The sequence below is a fragment of the Spinacia oleracea genome, chromosome 6 (assembly GCF_020520425.1).
Source record: "Spinacia oleracea cultivar Varoflay chromosome 6, BTI_SOV_V1, whole genome shotgun sequence".
NCBI classification, from domain to species: Eukaryota; Viridiplantae; Streptophyta; class Magnoliopsida; order Caryophyllales; family Amaranthaceae; genus Spinacia; species Spinacia oleracea.
This window is the reverse complement of record NC_079492.1, coordinates 12,786,564-12,804,821: the sequence shown is the minus strand read 5'-3', so window position 1 is coordinate 12,804,821 and position 18,258 is coordinate 12,786,564. Positions and strand designations below refer to the sequence as shown.

Below are 18,258 nucleotides of genomic sequence, written 5' to 3'. Positions count from 1 at the left end.
TTGGGATTAGCCATAATTCTATCAATTTTAGAGAAAACCCTAGTTGGCCCATGTTGCTTGTTATTCCAAGTGTAAAAGTTACCTACACTTTTAATATCCTCCATATTACAGGAGTGCATACACTCACAGATATCCACTATTTCAGCATTCCTGACAGGGGACCCAATTCTCTCATCAGTGTTCATAACACAATTGAAATCTCCACACAAAATCCAAGCATCCTGTGTGTTTAAAGATTTTAAATCTTTCCACAACACTTCTCTATTACAACTGTCATTGAAGGCATAAATGAAAGTACAGAAGAAACTAGGCATACCACTCACTGGTTGAATGAAACAATGCATGAACTGACTAGAAGCTGCTAGGATATTCACAGAAAAACTTCCTGGATTCCAAGCAATGATTATTCTACCCCCATTATGATAACTTGCATTACTAGAAAAACACCAGTTTGGAAAAACTTTTTGGTACAACTTCCCTAAATTAGAAAGCTTAACCTTATGCTCTAGGAGACCAACTAGCCCCACATGATGTTTGTGAAGAAAATGCTTCACATTGTCCTGTTTCTGAGCTAGATTGATACCCCTAACATTCCATGATAAAATTCTATCCATAAGATTTGGAAGAGTTCCCTCTTCCTGTGCTTCCCCCCTCAATATCATCTCCCCTATCCAGCTCAGCAGTACTACAAGCACTATGAACACCTTCATCATTCAACATCTGGAAAGGATTATCAACTGGTGTTGGCACCAAGCTAGTAGGTCTAACCCTGATTGGTCTAAGAGTTCTTTGGAACCCCTCCTGATCCACCTCTGGTTCCACTACCTCTGTGTGACTTGGATCTTGTTGTTTTTTCTGCACCCAAATTCTCTTGGATTTCCCCTTCTTACACTCAACAGCTAAGTGTCCAACTAACTTGCAATTATCACAAATAGTTGGCTTCCATTCATAAGTGATAGGGACCTGAACCAGCTCACCATGCTCATTCATAAAAGTTACTTGATTAGGAAGTTTTTGTGTGAGTGGCATGTCAACCAACACTCTAGCATATTGCAATTTATCCCTACTCACAGTGGCTGCATCCCTCTTAATTGGTTTGCCTAGTTGACGCACAATTTTGAAAAGAGATTTTTCACCCCAATACTTAAAATTCAGACACAACTGAATCCAAATGGGGACAGATTTGATCTCTTCCTTCTCCATATCCATATCAACACTCCAGGGCTTTACTACCATTGGTTTATTGTCAAAGAAAAAATGGCCAGAGGTGACCTTATCCCTCATATCCATGGTCAGAAACCTCACCAAGTAGATCCCCTTCTTCACCAACACCACCTTATCAACATTAATTTTTTTCCAGATTCTCCTAATAAACCCTTCCATGACATGTATTGGGGGGTTAGCACCAACAACATAGTAGATAATGGAAGAGCTCCAGAAATCCACCTCATCCTGTATATCATCAAAATCAATCTGTACTGGGCTAAAAACAGGATTTGGTTCAATTGGATCAAATGATTTAAGATCATCATCATCAGTATCAGCATGTTCAGTCATAACATCATCAAATTGTTGCAATATTGGAATAGAAATCGTACCAATATCAACATTAGATGGATTATTATTCACCTTATTAGCTGATCAATGAACAGATTGCATCCATTCATTGAATGAATGCCTGAGCTCAGAACGCGCCTGGAGATGTTGCAACCCAGATTTTGGGGTGAGAATCTCATTTTCCATCGTCAAATCCAGTGGTTCAACCCCTAAAACCTCTTCAATCGATCGAGTCTTAAGGGCCTGAGAATCAGATGAAGGTCCTCGTGGTTTCTGTTTTGCATTGCCATGCTTACTTGCCTGCGATTTACCCCCAGATTTCCTTGCCATGGCGCAGTGCACAATGAGGAACCATGCACCGAAGGGAAACTTGGGGAAAAAGGCAGGTTTTCTCTCGCTTCTCTCTAGAGCTTTCTCTCTCTTCGAATGATCTTACTCTTAACACCAGATTCCGTATGCACTTTAACGGCAAGATAATGATGAATATTAGACCAAGTTAATTAATCCACTTTCGTACGCTTAACTTTAAATAATCATTCTTTTGCGTAGACCATGTCACATCATAGCAATAGAAAGGTAGGTATACCACACTTAGTCACTCACTCATCTAGTTATATATATAACATCGAACACAAAGGCATCTTGCCACAACCATCAATCCAATAAATCGCTGAAAATCTGAAAAGCTATTGATGAAGGGAATCGATGAATTGAGAAAAATCGAATAAATTGAAATCGCAATACGATATTCAAAGTAAAATGCAGGAAAAAAGAATTGAATAAAAATTGCGATGAATGTGATCGATTGCAATGGTGACTGAGCGAGAAAAAGGAGAGAGAGAAACTAGCGGAAAAAAAATTAGAGAGAGAAAGTAAATCACGGAAGAGAAAAAGAGGGGAGAGTATATCTCTAGCAAAAATTACAAAACTTGTCATTATTAATCATCGAATCTGAGCTGTTAGATTAATTTTCATCCAACGGTTCATAGAGTGTTCTTAATATAAGAAGTGTTCTTATTAGAGTCTTTCTCTGTTTTTCAAGTATTCTGGGGGAGGGATCCGGTAAGAACTGGTTGTATCATGAACATTCATGGAATAGTATCTTTCTTTATCCATATGCTCGTCTTTTGTGAACACGTGTGCCAAAAAAACTAGCATATGATCTGGGTGTACGGTGAAGATCTTTCATTTTTATATACTACCTCCGTTTCGTAGTGATATATTTACACTTTCCGTATTAGTCCGTTCTCATAATGTTTTTACATTGCGCTTTACACTATTTTTGGACATGAAAATATACCATTTTAACCCCTTACCCCATAAGATTTACATATTTCCACTCACTTGATCTTATTTTTTCTTACTCACCCACGTTTTTACACTCTCTCCTTACTTTATCCATATTTTGTTACAGTCACCCTCATTTTACACACATACGCTTTTTCCATTTATCTTAATATTTTTGTAAATAATAACCGTAAAACTCGTTATGAGTGGAGTAAGTAGATGATTGACTATTCCTATACAATGTCATCGTTAAATGTTTGAAAATTCCAAATTAAAATCAGAAACTTTCCTTGAGAACAAAAGTCATACAATCGAATCCTAAGATAATGATGAATATTAGACCAAGTTAATTAATCCACTTTCATACGCTTAACTTTAAATAATCATTCTTTGGCCTAGACCATGTAATATCATAACAGTAGAAAGGTAGTTATACCACACTTAGTCACTCACTCATCTACTTATATATAACATCGAACACAAAGGCATCTTCCCTCAACCATCAATCCAACATATAATATTACAATTTACAAACATGGTTACTCGTTTCCTCTCCAAAATTCAATTCCCTATTTTTTTCATCATTTCATCAATACTTAGTGTTAACTCCCAACTCACTTATATAAACCACGGTTGTTTCGAACCTTTTACCCATCTTAGCGGCTTTGAAGCCAACATCGGAAACGCCATAACTCAACTCACATTCGAAGCATCAACCTCTTACTATAGCACCAACACTACCGGCGTTGGCGAAGACCAAGTTAACGCCTTCTTTTACTGTCGTTACGACGTCTCTCCTCAAACATGCCAAAGTTGTGTAGCTAGTGCCGCCATTAACATTACTTCGTGCCTTTCGAGTGTAGAAGGCATCGTATATTACGAAGAATGTATCTTACACTATGCTAACCTTTCATTCTCCACTATTATGGTGGAATTGCCACGGTACGTTCAAGCTAGTCGTCAAACCGCAGACCTAGAAACAAATTTTGGTCAGATTTTGGGTAACACTTTTATCGATCTCATTAGCAACGTTACCTCTGAATTTCCCGTTTCCTCTCGTTACTTTGCCACCATGACAGCCAAATACAGGTCCTATGAAACTATTTACGCATTTACTCAATGCAATCCGGATATTACCTCGAATAATTGCAGTACGTGCTTGCAAAATGGATTTAGTGCCATCGCTACTAATTATACTGGCTCAGTTTATGCACAATTATTTTCGCCAATCTGTAGATTGAGCTACGTATTATCTGGTGAGACACTAAGTCGTCCATGGAGTTTTTCTCAAACTTTTCGTCGAAGTCCACCAACATTTTCAGCAGGTATAATGATTTTGTGACCAATTAAATTCTTGAGTTACACCCTCACAATAATAGATATCACTTATAAAGTATAAAACTAATCTTGGGACTTCAACCATCAGGTTAACCTTTTTGTTGAGCTAGTCATTTGGCATAGTATCAGAGCCAGCGTGACACAAAAGTCACGATTTCAAATCTCATCCACCCCTCATTTTAAAGTAAAATATCTAGCGCTAAGTTTGAGTAAGCCTATGTTGTATCGTATGAGGGACCCACCCTATTTTTTAGGGTGTGGGTCCAATTTTGTTAGACCCATTGAATTTGGAGCAGATCTGGGTGCATTTATTAATAAATGGGACTGGGTCCAATAATTTTAGACACAGACCAGGTCGATATCCGGCGCAAGGACCCATTCAATTAATTAGAATATATATATATATATATATATATATATATATATATATATATATATATATATATATATATATATATATATATATATATATATATATATATATATATATATATATATATATATATATATATATATATATATATATATATATATATATATATATATATATATATATATATATATATATATAATTTAACTTATTTCTAGGTATACTTTGACATTAGATTGTAGGCAAATTTGTCAAAAACTACCTTATAAAATCTTGTTTTTGTCAAAAACTACCTTATAAAAAAAATGTTGTTATTAACTACCTTATAAAAACATATTGTTGTAAAATACTACCATTCGCCGGAAACTAACGTTGACCGACACTCCGGCGTTGACTTTATCATGTGCACATCACGTGACATTTAACTACCCAATTTCAACCCTTTGTTCCCCTTATTTCTCTTATTCCGTTTTCTCTTAACTTCCTCCCCCATTAACTTTCTGGGTTATTCACCGGCCAAGAAATGGAAGAAGCTCATTAATGGAGATTTAAACTTCCTCCAATTTGTAAGTTTGCATTGCTTAATTTCTTTCCCTTTCAGTATAATAATAATATTGTTTGCTTACAAAAAATTATCATTTTCTTTGCTTTCAATGGAGAAAGATTCTCGAAGACTAAGTGTGGAGGTGGTTAGGGGATCACCTGGTGCTTAATTTTTTTTGAGGGGAACCTGGTGCTTAATTTAATACGCATGTACAATTCCTTTTCTAGTTAATTAATTTAGTTATTCAATTGTGAATTTGCGTTTAGGTTTAGTGGGTAAAGGTTTGGTTAGTTAATTACTATCTTACTATGGGGATCGATTGTGGGTAAAGGGATTGTTAGTTAATTAATACCTTAGTATTTAGTTAATTGCTTATGAAAATGATTGTTGGATTAGTCTAAAGAGTGGGTTTGGTAATTTTAATATCTGAATATGAATTTTTGTTTTCTTGCTTAATTGAAAAATATGGATTTATCCTTGAAAATATTTTTCATTGATTAGCTTCTTCAATTCCTTGGTTGGTGGTGAGTAACTCAGAAAGTTAATGGGGGAGGAAGTAAAAAGAAAATGAAATAAGGGAAACAGTAAGGGCGACAAAGGGTTGGAATTTTGTAGTTAAATGTCACGTGAAAAAGTCAACGCCGGAGTGTCGGTCAACGTTCATAGTTTCCGGCGAATGGTAGTATTTTACAACAATATGTTTTTATAAGGTAGTTAGTAACAACATTTTTTTTATAAGGTAGTTTTTGACAAAAACAAGATTTTATAGGGTAGTTTTTGACAAATTTGCCTAGATTGTATGACAAGTAATATATAATAAATTATGATATTTTATACACGAATGTGATGATAAATGATGGTCAAAGTAATGATGGCCTAGAAAAAAATTTAGTGACAAAAAAGGTTAAAATTAATCAAATATATATCAAGACCCGCCCATTTCAGATTCATTTTAGACCCAAGACCCGCTAGATCCATTGGATCGGGGTAAGAGTTTGGATGTTCAAATCCAATGCATGGATGTGGAGCGGGTCTGGATCCACATGAAAAATATGGATTTGGGTCTAGGTTTGAGTCTCATTGGACCCACCCCATACCCATCGCTAAGCGTGATAGAGTATAAAACTAATTTTGCAGTTTCAACCATCGGCTTAGGTTTTTGGTTGAAGATTAGATTTATAATCTATAAATCACATATGAATCGAGTAATGTCTCCATTTCGCTAAGTTCTTTATACTTTCTATTTGAACGTGATCCAATGCAACATTTGACCATTAATATATCCAATTTTGTATGATTTTTTATATAAAACGTTGATATTTTTAAGTACATGTTAAAACGATTCAACTGGATCTCACATGATAATATTTTAATAATATCTAATAGCGAAAATTTATGGTCAAAGTCTCTCAATTTTGCATACATTTTTCAATGCGTAAATAACTTAATGAAACATAGGTAATACTGTATTATACTGCTGGAAAATGAATTAGTAAGTTCAACAAAATAAATTGAAGACACCTGATGCATGACTCTCGATTTTGTCCTTGCAGGAAACCGAGGAATACGAAATTCGTTTATTGGTGCGATGATAGCAAGTATTTCAAGTATGGCAATGTGTTTGAAGCTTTTCCTGTAACTGTCATATTCATATACGTATTTATGTACTATTATGTGCTACCATGTACCTTATACAGTGACCTGTTTATTTTGCAAGGTGTCTTTAAGTTGTAAAAAGTGTGTTTGGCTGCACATGAATAAATATTTGAACGTACGCGCACTATCTCTCTCTATTTATTTTATATTTTTTATTTGTTTTTGATGCAAAGTTGGTACGATATATTGAAAGTTCAAGCAAAATACACGAAGATAGTCTATGGAGGCTTATCCTCCAAAAGTACATCCGCAAAAAAAAATCGTAGAGGAGAATTAAAAGTAATAAGTTCATAACTATTTAGGATAAGTAGTAAATTAGCAAGTGCTCATAACATGCTACTCCATACGTAGCATTGGTATGTATGGAGTAGCATGTTATGAGCACTTGCTAATTTAACATGTATAACAGGTTCCAATACTACAAAATTATTATTTTATAGAGGTGAGGAATTTCTCCTCCAAATAGTCTAAATGTTACGATAATATATACGGAGTATATGGTAGTATATTATGTTAAGATTGTAATATTTTAGATATACGAAATTACCTAGAATAGCCTTCCCGTGTAATATATATACGAAGTTCATTAATGAGAATAGATGAGAATTTGAGCGCTATATGACATGGTATCAGAGCCTAGGTTAAAAACCCTAGTTCTTTTTTCCGCACAAATTTTTTTTTTTGCTGTCAACGAGAATTTGGGGCTACTGCAAATTGGTGAGAAATTTTGGTGATTTACATAATTAGTTTGTAATCCACAGAGAGTTTGAGATTAATATTCCGTGATTATCATCATGGGTAAGGAAGATGGTCAGGGGCAGCGTACAGGATTTGTGCGTGCCAATAATATCGGAGGGCAGACTGCAAACTCCAATACTACGAGTGCAACATCTGAAGTTGCTTGCTTGGCAGGCGTGACGGCAGAACACCAACTAATCATGGATTTATTGTCTCCAAATAAAATTAAAACCCGATTGCAGGGTAACGTGAATTTGTGTTGGATTATTGATACAGGAGCGTCGAATCATGTAACAGGCAATCTCTCAATTTTGAGAAACATAAGGACGGTACAAAATTGCCCGGTTACCTTGCCGGATGGACAGTCCGTCAACTCGAACCAAGTTGGATCGGTCACGTTGGAGGGTGGTTTGGAGATTCATAATGTTTTATTTGTTCCACAATTAACCTGCAATTTAATTTCTATAACTCAATTAAGTGACGAATCTCATTGTTCGGCTCAATTTACTAACAAAGTTTGTGTTATTCAGGAACGGTTGACGAGGAATGTGATTGGCATGGGTGAACGCAAGAAAGGACTATACTTTTTCGTTGGTGTTCCGCAAGTCCGGGTGTTCGCCGTTGGTGGAGAATGTGTGGTAGAATTATGGCATCAACGAATGGGACATCCATCGGAAAAGATACTAAAGTTATTACCCCCTGTGAGTGATTATGTTAGAAAAAATAATAACCCTTGTGATATATGCCCACGTGCAAAACAATCTAGGGATAGCTTTTCTGTTAGTGAAAATAAGGCTAGCCGGATGTTTGAATTGATTCATATAGATTTGTGGGGTTCCTACAAGACTCCTTCGTCTTGTGGGGTTCGGTATTTCTTAACTATTGTTGATGATTTTTCACGAGGTGTTTGGGTTTATTTACTACGAAATAAAACAGAAGTTGAGTCAATGTTTCTTAATTTTATTGCTATGGTAAAAACACAATTTTAACAAGTCATTAGAGTAGTACGGAGTGACAATGGGACAGAGTTTAATTGCATGCAGGGTTATTTTTTTAAGCATGGCATATTCTTTGAGTCATCGTGTGTGGGAACACCACAACAAAATGGGAGAGTCGAAAGGAAACATCAACATATTTTAAATGTTGCTAGAGCTTTGTGATTTCAAGCGATTTTGCCTAATTTTTTTTGGGGGGAGTGTGTTCTTACAGCATGTCATTTGATTAATCGTACCCCTACACCATTGTTACAAAATAAAACTCCTTACGAAATGTTATTCGGGAAAGTTCCATCGTATGAGAGAATTCGTGTGTTTGGGTGTCTTTGTTATGCTTATAACGTACGAAGTAAGGGTGATAAATTTGAGTCTCGGAGTCGGAAGTGTGTTTTACTAGGTTATCCTTTTGGAAAGAAAGGGTGGCAAGTATATGATTTGGAAACAAGAGAATACTTTGTGAGTCGGGATGTGAAATTTCATGAACGGGCCTTTCCGTATGAGAAAGGTTTAATGGAGACAAGTGAGTCAAGGAGTAGGCTTGGAGAAAATGTCGTATGGTGTGACGATGATTTTGAGCATTGGCCTTTGGTTAGCATCCCCTCGTCTACACCTGACGTTGGTGTGAGGAATGTGCTGGGGGTCGATAATGAGGGAGAGGTTGTGTTAGGAAGTGAGGGAGAGCAGGTGGTAACAAGTAAGGTGAGTGAGACAGTGGGCCAAGAGAATGAGCAGCGAGGTGTGCTGGCACCGAGTGATGAGAATGGGGTAGTACAACATGGTAAAGTTGTGGGCACACAAGTAGAGGAGAAGAGTAGTGTGCATTCAGGTGAACAAATTTTGTTGGGTGACAATTTGAGTAATGAGGAATTGCATAATAATTGCATTAATGGGAGATCAGGGGCACAAGTGGGCTTGCATGAGGAAGAAATTAATGAGGGAGCAGGGAGTAGTGAGCTTAGTAAGGAGGAGTTGGGAAGAGGAAAACGTAAAAAATTTCCATCATCAAAATTACGGGACTGCGTGTTGCACACAATACGAAAAAGTAATAGTTCATCTGAAAGTTCACCCTCGACATCATCTTCCTCAAATACTCCCTATCCTATCACATATTTTGTTAAATATGATCGTTTTTCGTCAAAACATAGAAATTATATTGCAGCCTTAACAGAAGGAAAAGAGCCTAAAACTTTCAAAGAGGCAATGAAACATGCAGGATGGAGAGATGCAATGGCATCTGAAATTGAGGCCCTAGAAGAACAGGGTACATGGACATTGGAGAATTTACCTGCACGAAAGAAAGCATTATTAGGGAGCAATTGGGTGTATACTGAAAAGAGAGATGAGGATGGAAATTTGCTTCGGTTGAAGGCAAGATTAGTATGTCTTGGGAATCACCAAGAAGAAGGTCTAGATTATAATGATACATTCGCACCAGTGGAAAAAATGGCTACAGTTCGTACATTCTTGGCAGTTGCAGCTGTTAAAGACTTGGAAGTACACCAAATTCATGTTCATAATGCATTCTTACATGGGGACTTAGAGGAAGAAATCTATATGAAGATACCTCCGGGATTTGCGAAAGATAATACAGACAAAGTTTGCAGAATGAGAAAATCTTTGTACGGCTTGAAACAGGTTCCCCGATGTTGGTTCGAAAAGTTGTCAACGGCACTTAAGAAATATGGGTTTCAGCAGTCATGTTCAAATTACTCACTTTTTACCCTTTCAAAGGGAAACATGCGGGTAAGTGTGCTTATTTACGTGGATGACATGATTATTGCAGGAAATAGTACGTTTGCATTGCAGAGCTTTAAGGCATACTTGAGTGAGTGTTTTAAAATGAAGGATCTGGGAGCCCTGAAATATTTTCTAGGGCTAGAGGTGGCTCGTAGTAAACGTGGTTTTTATGTTTGTCAAAGAAAGTATGCCCTGGACATTATTTCAGAATCAGGGTTATTAGGAGCAAAACCTGCAGACTTTCCAATGGAGCAGAATCATAAATTGGCCTTGGCCGACAGACAGGAGTTGGAGGATGGCGAAAAGTACAGATGTTTGGTTGGGCGTCTAATTTATTTGGCTGTCACTAGACCAGATTTAGCTTATTCAGTACATATTTTGTCCAAGTTCATGCAGGCACCGAAAGAGGAGCATTGGGAAGCAGCATTGAGAGTAGTACGCATTTGAAAAAATGTCCTGGTCAAGGCTTCCTATTACGTACTGACAGTGATTTGAGGCTAGAAGGGTGGTGTGACTCGGACTGGGCAAGTTGTCCGTTGACTCGTCGTTCGTTGACAGGTTGGTTCGTGCTACTTGGTTTTTCACCCGTGTCTTGGAAAACTAAGAAACAACATACAGTTTCACGCTCATCTACGGAAGCAGAGTACCGATCTATGGCAGCATTGACATGTGAGTTGAAGTGGTTGAAACAACTATTACGAGATTTGGGTGTGGAACACAAACAGGGTATGAGTATGTTCTGTGATAGTCAGTCAGCGCTTCACATTGCGCAGAATCCAGTTTTTCATGAGAGGACAAAGCACATTGAGTCAGATTGTCATTTTATACGAGATGCAATCAAGGAAGGAATTATTTGTCCTTCGTATGTGTCAACGAAGGTTCAATTAGCGGATATCTTCACTAAAGCGTTGGGGAAGGCACAATTTGAGTTTTTTTTAAACAAGATGGGCATTCGAGATCTTCATGCTCCAACTTGAGGGGGGATGTTACGATAATATATACGGAGTATATGGTAGTATATTATGTTAATATTGTAATATTTTAGATATACGAAATTACCTAGAATAGCCTTCCCGTGAAATATATATACGGAGTTCATTAACGAGAATAGATGAGAATTTGAGCGCTATTTGACACCAAATCTGTCTCAAAATGATATTTATAGACGGATTTTAGACATAAATAGGGCGTCTCTATAGATGGTGTCTCAAAGTTTTTGAGACGGAATTCTTGCGAATGCATTACAAATTAGAGACCGAATTTTTGAAACTCCATATACAATTCCATCTCAATTTTAATTTAGAGAAAACGTTTTAGTAATCCGACTCAAGTTTGAGATGTTTATTGTATCCGTCACAAAATACATCTCTAATTGATGCGTAATTTTGTAATGCAATCATGTACTATAACCGTTATATTACCATTGAAATTAAAAGAACATGAGTCCGATAGAACTAGCATATGGTAAATGATCGAATGTAGAATTTGTAGGAACATATAGATGCATAAAGCGGAATTTCAGGAAACAATTTCCTAACATCTATCACAGGATCTCATGCATAACAATAGTATAGATCAGATTAAGTCGAAAGAATAATCACCTTTGAAGCGTGTTCTCCCGTTCGTATGCAAGCTTCGAAGATCTTAGAGCCCCACTTGTTGCTCCTCTACTCAGTCCACAAGCACGAATTGAATCCCACGTATGCTAGTACGGAAGAGAACGATCACAATCTGTCTCTTGCTTTGTTTGGGATGTACGGCGTTTAGAGAATTAGAATTAGGGTTTTTGTGTTTTCCTTTTTGTCAGATATTGAATGAACGTGATTTCTAAATCCCTGACATTATAACTATTATAATGTGAGAGTTTTAGGTTAACACAAAACCAAAGCCCAACATTCTTCCCTTAACAGACCGGCTGCCATCGGGCCTTTTGGGCCCATTCCAATTAATGCTTATATGTGTGACCTTATAGGATTAATATATTTTAGTTGTAGGTCCAATCAATATTGTCCTGCTAATCACATTTATTCTCTAGCAAGCAAATATGATTACTAAAATAATTAACTTATTATCTTCATAATTAATTCCTATTTATATTTAGTAATTGCCGGAAATGTCTAAGGACATAATTCCTTCAATCTCCCACTTGTCCGAAGACAAGAACGCAATGCTAAATTCCTTAAGTCTCTTAATGCCAAAATTTGATAACACACTGTTATTCTCAAATTCTAGTTTCTTGATCGCCGAGTTCGAACTGTTCAAATAAAGATTAACTTTTAATCCCATTCCGCATGGCCATGCAATTTTCAGTTCTCGCTCATCAAGAGGCCCAGACACCATTCCTATCAAATAGGAGGACTTATTCACTCTTGTATGACCATAACTCCCACTCAATTCTTAGCCCACCTGATCACTGCCTTTATAACCTCCTTTTACGGCGCGGCGTTTAACAGCGTCAAAGTTAAACTAATTGTCTCGTGGTTATTAAGACATACTCATGTCTAAGGAATCCACTAAATATAGAAGTTTGATTCTACTTTTAGAATCTAGTTAGGTCAAGTCACAATGCATCAAGTATACATCCATATAATCAATTAGACATCCCTATGTCTCCATAGCCCATGGAACTGCACTATCAATTAATTACATGCTAGTCTTCACGTAAATCACTTATGTCCAATTTAGTGATTTAGACTAGGGACTTAATAAGTTGTGATTTCAGTTCACTTTATAGGGTTCCATTATCAAAACGTTTTCGATAATCCTATTTGAAAACACAAGTTATTTGGACATTTTATTTAATACTAAACCAAACAATTAAATAAGAATGAACTTTTATTGATAAACATTCAAAGCATAATAAATGTCTTTACAATTGTAAACATAAAGTAAACAAACTAAAGCCATTCTCCCATATGCCTAAGCCCCATAGACCTAGTATGACTCTCATGCTTAGGTTGAGCAAGCGGTTTAGTCAGAGGATCAGCCACGTTATCCTCAGTATGAACCTTGCTTACTTTCACATCCCCTCTTTCAACGATCTCTCGAATGAGATGGAATCTCCTGAGCACATGTTTGGATTTTTGGTGCGATCTGGGTTCCTTGGACTGGGAAATGGCACCATTGTTGTCACAGTACAACTCAATGCCATTTTCAATGCTAGGAACTACACCAAGTTCACTAATGAACTTTTTGATCCAAACAGCTTCTTTTGCTGCATCACTTGCTGCAATATACTCAGCCTCTGTTGTAGAATCTGCGATGGTACTCTGCTTAGAACTCTTCCAGCTCACAGCCCCTCCATTTAGACAAAAAATGAAACCAGATTGTGATCGGAAATCATCTTTGTCACTTTGGAAGCTTGCATCGGTGTATCCAGTGGCAACCAACTCATTATCTCCACCATAGACCAAGAAATCATCCTTAGTCCTTCTTAAGTACTTAAGGATATTCTTTGCTGCCATCCAGTGCGCCTCTCCCGGGTTTGACTGGTATCTGCTGCACATACTCAAAGCATATGCAACATCCGGTCGAGTGCATACCATGGCATACATAATGGACCCTACTGCAGAGGCATAAGGAACATTACTCATGCGCTTGACCTCATCAGGTGTCGAAGGACACTGAGTCTTGCCAAGTGAAATGCCATGTTGCATGGGAATGAAACCTCTTTTGGAGTTTTCCAGCTTGAACCTTGCAAGAACCTTATCAATATAAGTCTCTTGGCTAAGTCCAATAAGCCTTTTGGATCTATCTCTATGGATCCTTATTCCCAAGATGTATTCAGCTTCTCCTAGGTCTTTCATGGAAAAACAACTTTTAAGCCATTCCTTGACTGACTCAAGCATGGTCTTGTCGTTTCCTATGAGAAGTATGTCATCCACATACAAGACTAGGAAAGCAATAATACTCCCACTCAACTTCTTGTATATACAAGATTCCTCTTCATTTCTGAGGAAGCCAAAAGATTTGACTGCCTCATCAAATCTGAGGTTCCAACTCCGGGATGCTTGCTTAAGCCCATAAATGGACTTCTTAAGCTTGCAAACTTTTCTTGGACTGTTTGGATCTTCAAAACCTTGTGGTTGTGTCATGTACACATCCTCTTTCAAGAACCCATTCAAGAAAGCGGTTTTGACGTCCATCTGCCAGATCTCATAGTCATGAAAGGCAGCAATCGCAAGAATTATCCTAATGGATTTCAGCATGGCTACTGGTGAGAAGGTTTCATCATAGTCAATACCATGAATTTGTCTAAAACCTTTTGCCACTAGTCTTGCCTTAAAGACATCAATGTTTCCATCTTTGTCCTTTTTCAGTTTGAAAATCCATTTGCAACCTATGGGTTTAACCCCATCAGGCAAAGCAACCAAGTCCCATACTTGATTTTCAAACATCGAATCCATTTCGGATCTCATGGCTTCAAGCCATTTCTCGGAGTCTTGACTCGTCAAAGCATTTGTGTAGCTAGTAGGTTCCTCATGTTCTAAAATCTCTATTTCAGAACTTTCAGTCAAAAGGAAATCAATATATCTCTTTGACGGAATGACAGTCCTACTAGACCTACGTTGGGGAACAACAGGAGAAGTTTCCACCTCATTAGGTTGAGGGACTTCGCATGGATTATCTCCAAGTGGGACGGTAGAAGGCGCATGAATGGAATGCACCGCCTCCTGAGCATTTTCATGCTGGGTCGTCTCTGACGAGGTGTGAACCTCATCCATTTGTTGCTCATCTCGAATTTCTTCGAGATATACATTACTCCCACTTGTTTTTCTGGAAATAAACTCCTTTTCCAGAAAGACACCATCGCGAGCAACAAACACTTTGTTTTCGCTTTGGTTGTAGAAGTAGTATCCCTTAGTCTGTTTTGGGTAACCCACAAAAAGACACTTATCGGACTTGGGTGAAAGCTTATCAGAAAGTAAACGTTTTACATAAACTTCACAACCCCATGTCCTTAGAAAAGACAATTTTGGAACTTTTCCAGTCCACATCTCATATGGCGTCTTTTCTACTGCTTTGGACGGAGCTCTGTTGAGTGTGAATGCCGCTGTTTCAAGCGCAAATCCCCAAAATGAGGCAGGAAGGTTAGCAAGACTCATCATGGACCGAACCATATCTAATAGAGTTCGGTTCCTTCTTTCGGAAACCCCATTCAATTGTGGTGTCCCTGGTGGAGTCAATTGCGAAAGTATTCCACAATCTTTCAAATGATCACCAAACTCTTGAGATAAATATTCACCACCACGATCGGATCGCAATGCTTTAATTTTCTTTCCAAGTTGGTTTTGTACTTCATTTTGGAATTCCTTGAACTTTTCAAAGGATTCCGACTTATGTCGCATGAGGTAAACATATCCAAATCTGCTCACATCATCAGTAAAAGTAATGAAATACCCGTACCCTCCCCTAGCCAAAGTACTCATAGGTCCGCACACATCAGTATGTATGAGGGCTAAAAGATCATTGGCCCTTTCACTTGAGCCTGTGAAAGGAGATTTTGTCATTTTCCCCATTAAGCAAAACTCACATACTTCAAATGATTCAAAATCAAATGATTTGAGAATTCCATCCTTATGAAGTTTCTCTATGCGCTTTGAGCTTATGTGGCCTAATCGACAATGCCATAGGTAAGTAGGGTTCAAATTATTTGGTTTGTGTTTCTTGTTTTCTATGTGATAGATATGGTTTTGTAAGTCTAGTACATACAAACCATTTGATAATTTAGCAGAGACATAGAACATACCATTCAAATATGCTGAACAACAATTATTCATAATTTGAAATGAAAAACCTTCCGAATCCAAAATCGGAATAGAAATTATGTTCTTGGTAATAACTGGAACGTAATAACAATTATAAAGTTCTAATATTAAACCAGAAGGCAAGCGTAAACTATAATCTCCTACAGCTAAAGCAGCAACTCTTGCTCCATTGCCTACTCGGAGATCTACTTCGCCTTTGCTCAAGCTTCTACTTCTTTTTAGTCCTTGCACATTACCAATAATGTGCGACCCACAAGCGGTATCAAATACCCAAGAAGTAGTTGTAGCTAAATTAACTTCTATGACATTGATACTCTTGAACTGCTTACCTCTCTTGACCATTAGAACATCCTTATGTTAAGGTTCACCAGGTAAGTTCCCCTCGTCCTGAACCACCATACTATACAACCTCCCTAATCTAGCATTCTTCTGAAACAAAGTTTTCAGTTGCTGGATTATTGTGTAGGCATCCAGACCATCAAAACGCTTTTGATACTCTGGTTCCATGCAAGCAAGCATCAAACATGTTACTTGCAGAGAGTTATCCTGGAGAGTTTGTTTAGCTCGACATTGAGCTTCAGTAGCATTTTCTGGCAGGGGTTCAAGAGGGAGTGAATTTTCAAGAACACTTTCTTTTCCTTCCGCTCTGAGAACAATTCTCATAGCCTTTTCCCATTGTAGGAAGTTGTGTGCATTCAGTTTGTTTTCAATTAGAGGGCGTAAGTTAAAAGTAGAGTTGTTTGCACCAGACATGATAACTACAATAAAAAGTAAAGCAAGATTCAATATAATGTTTATCAAAAGTAGCAATTAAACAAATTCAATTCACTACTACCCTTTATTCAAAATTAGAAGTCCCCATTGAATAAAGAATTAACCAAGATCCCCTCCCACTACAATCAAACGGACTTTGGCCCTGCTACTTTAATTTGTAGTATTCGAGGTAAGTAAACATTTTACTAATTATAACTGATTATAACTCTTGGTAGACAGGTTAACAACTCTTTGTATTTTCCTATCTCTTAGCTTCAAAACCCAAAACTTTGTCTTTTGATAGTTTTGTTGACTTAAACCAAACATTAACATGTAAGTTTCAAAAAACCTACCCTACTATCCCCGGAATTATAAGCAACACCCTGCTTTGGCAGAACCTATTACTTATGATCTAAGGCTTTATAGGTGTTGTATGGAAAAGCACTTAAACTCAATATTATTTTGGGACCTAAGTTTACTATGTTGGTTAATTAAAAGTGAACGCATTGCTTTAAATAACCACATACATAAACTCAATAAGCATTTTAAGGCAATATAAATGCATAAAAATCAATGTGATCCTAGTATGGCCCCTAAAAATAAGCTCAAATCTTCTTGGGTTCCTGTTCATCTTTCTTGGATCTCCATCCTTGAATTTCGGATTGAACCTTCTTACTCCATCGAGCTCATAATACGAACTTTATAATCTAATTTAAACTTTTAAATTAAATTACAATAATACAGAACGATGCGCAGATCGTATTTCAAAATTTACAAGAATACAAAACGATACGCAGATCGTATTTTCTATCCTATTTTGGGCCATACTAGTCACTCGCATGTAACAAAATATTATATATATTCCATACACGCATATAATATCAAACTATATTAAACACAAATTATTTACTTATTAACTGTTAATAAGCAAATAACTTTTCCAAAATAATTATAAAAACTTAAACAATTTAAGTTCAATATTACTTAGGAAACTTTATTATTTTATTCAATTACTTGTTTAAATATGGCTAGAATAATCTCATTAATCATGAATTTGCATTTATTGAAAAATTATGAATTTATGCTCAAAAAAAAAAAATTTGAATTTCCCAAAAAAAAAAAATTCAAAATAATCAAATGTGTCCCATTCTGATTTTAATATGGATAGAATAGTCAAAATAGTCAAATAGTCAAACTAACTAGGGAATCTTATTTTAATTTCCATACTTCTGATTGATTTTGGAACTCTTTGGGAATCAGACTTCGCAAACCCAAAACCCAGTAACGACGACTTCGCAAAAAAAACCACCCTCACGGCTAACGCCAGCCAGCAGCCACCGGGACCGCCGGCCAGCCGCCGTGATTTAAAATCCCAGCCACGCTGGTCGACTCAGCAACCAGAAGAAGCCGGCAGCTACGGTAACCAGCGACAGCCCGCGGTGGAGCTGCAGCTAGCGAAACAGCAACGACCGCCACCCCTGACCTCCGGGAACGCCGCCCCTTCTGCCACCCTAA

General features: G+C 37.2%; 1 protein-coding gene across 1 annotated transcript; it reads left to right on the top strand.

Moving 5' to 3' along the window:
* The first annotated feature begins 3,358 nt into the window (after nucleotides 1-3,358).
* On the top strand, nucleotides 3,359-6,870 carry LOC130464028 (cysteine-rich repeat secretory protein 9-like). Its single transcript, XM_056833378.1, has 2 exons — nucleotides 3,359-4,169; nucleotides 6,650-6,870. Exons 1-2 carry the CDS (start codon nucleotides 3,380-3,382, stop codon nucleotides 6,733-6,735), a joined length of 876 nt encoding a protein of 291 aa, XP_056689356.1. The 5' UTR covers nucleotides 3,359-3,379; the 3' UTR covers nucleotides 6,736-6,870.
* The last annotated feature ends 11,388 nt before the right edge of the window (nucleotides 6,871-18,258 follow it).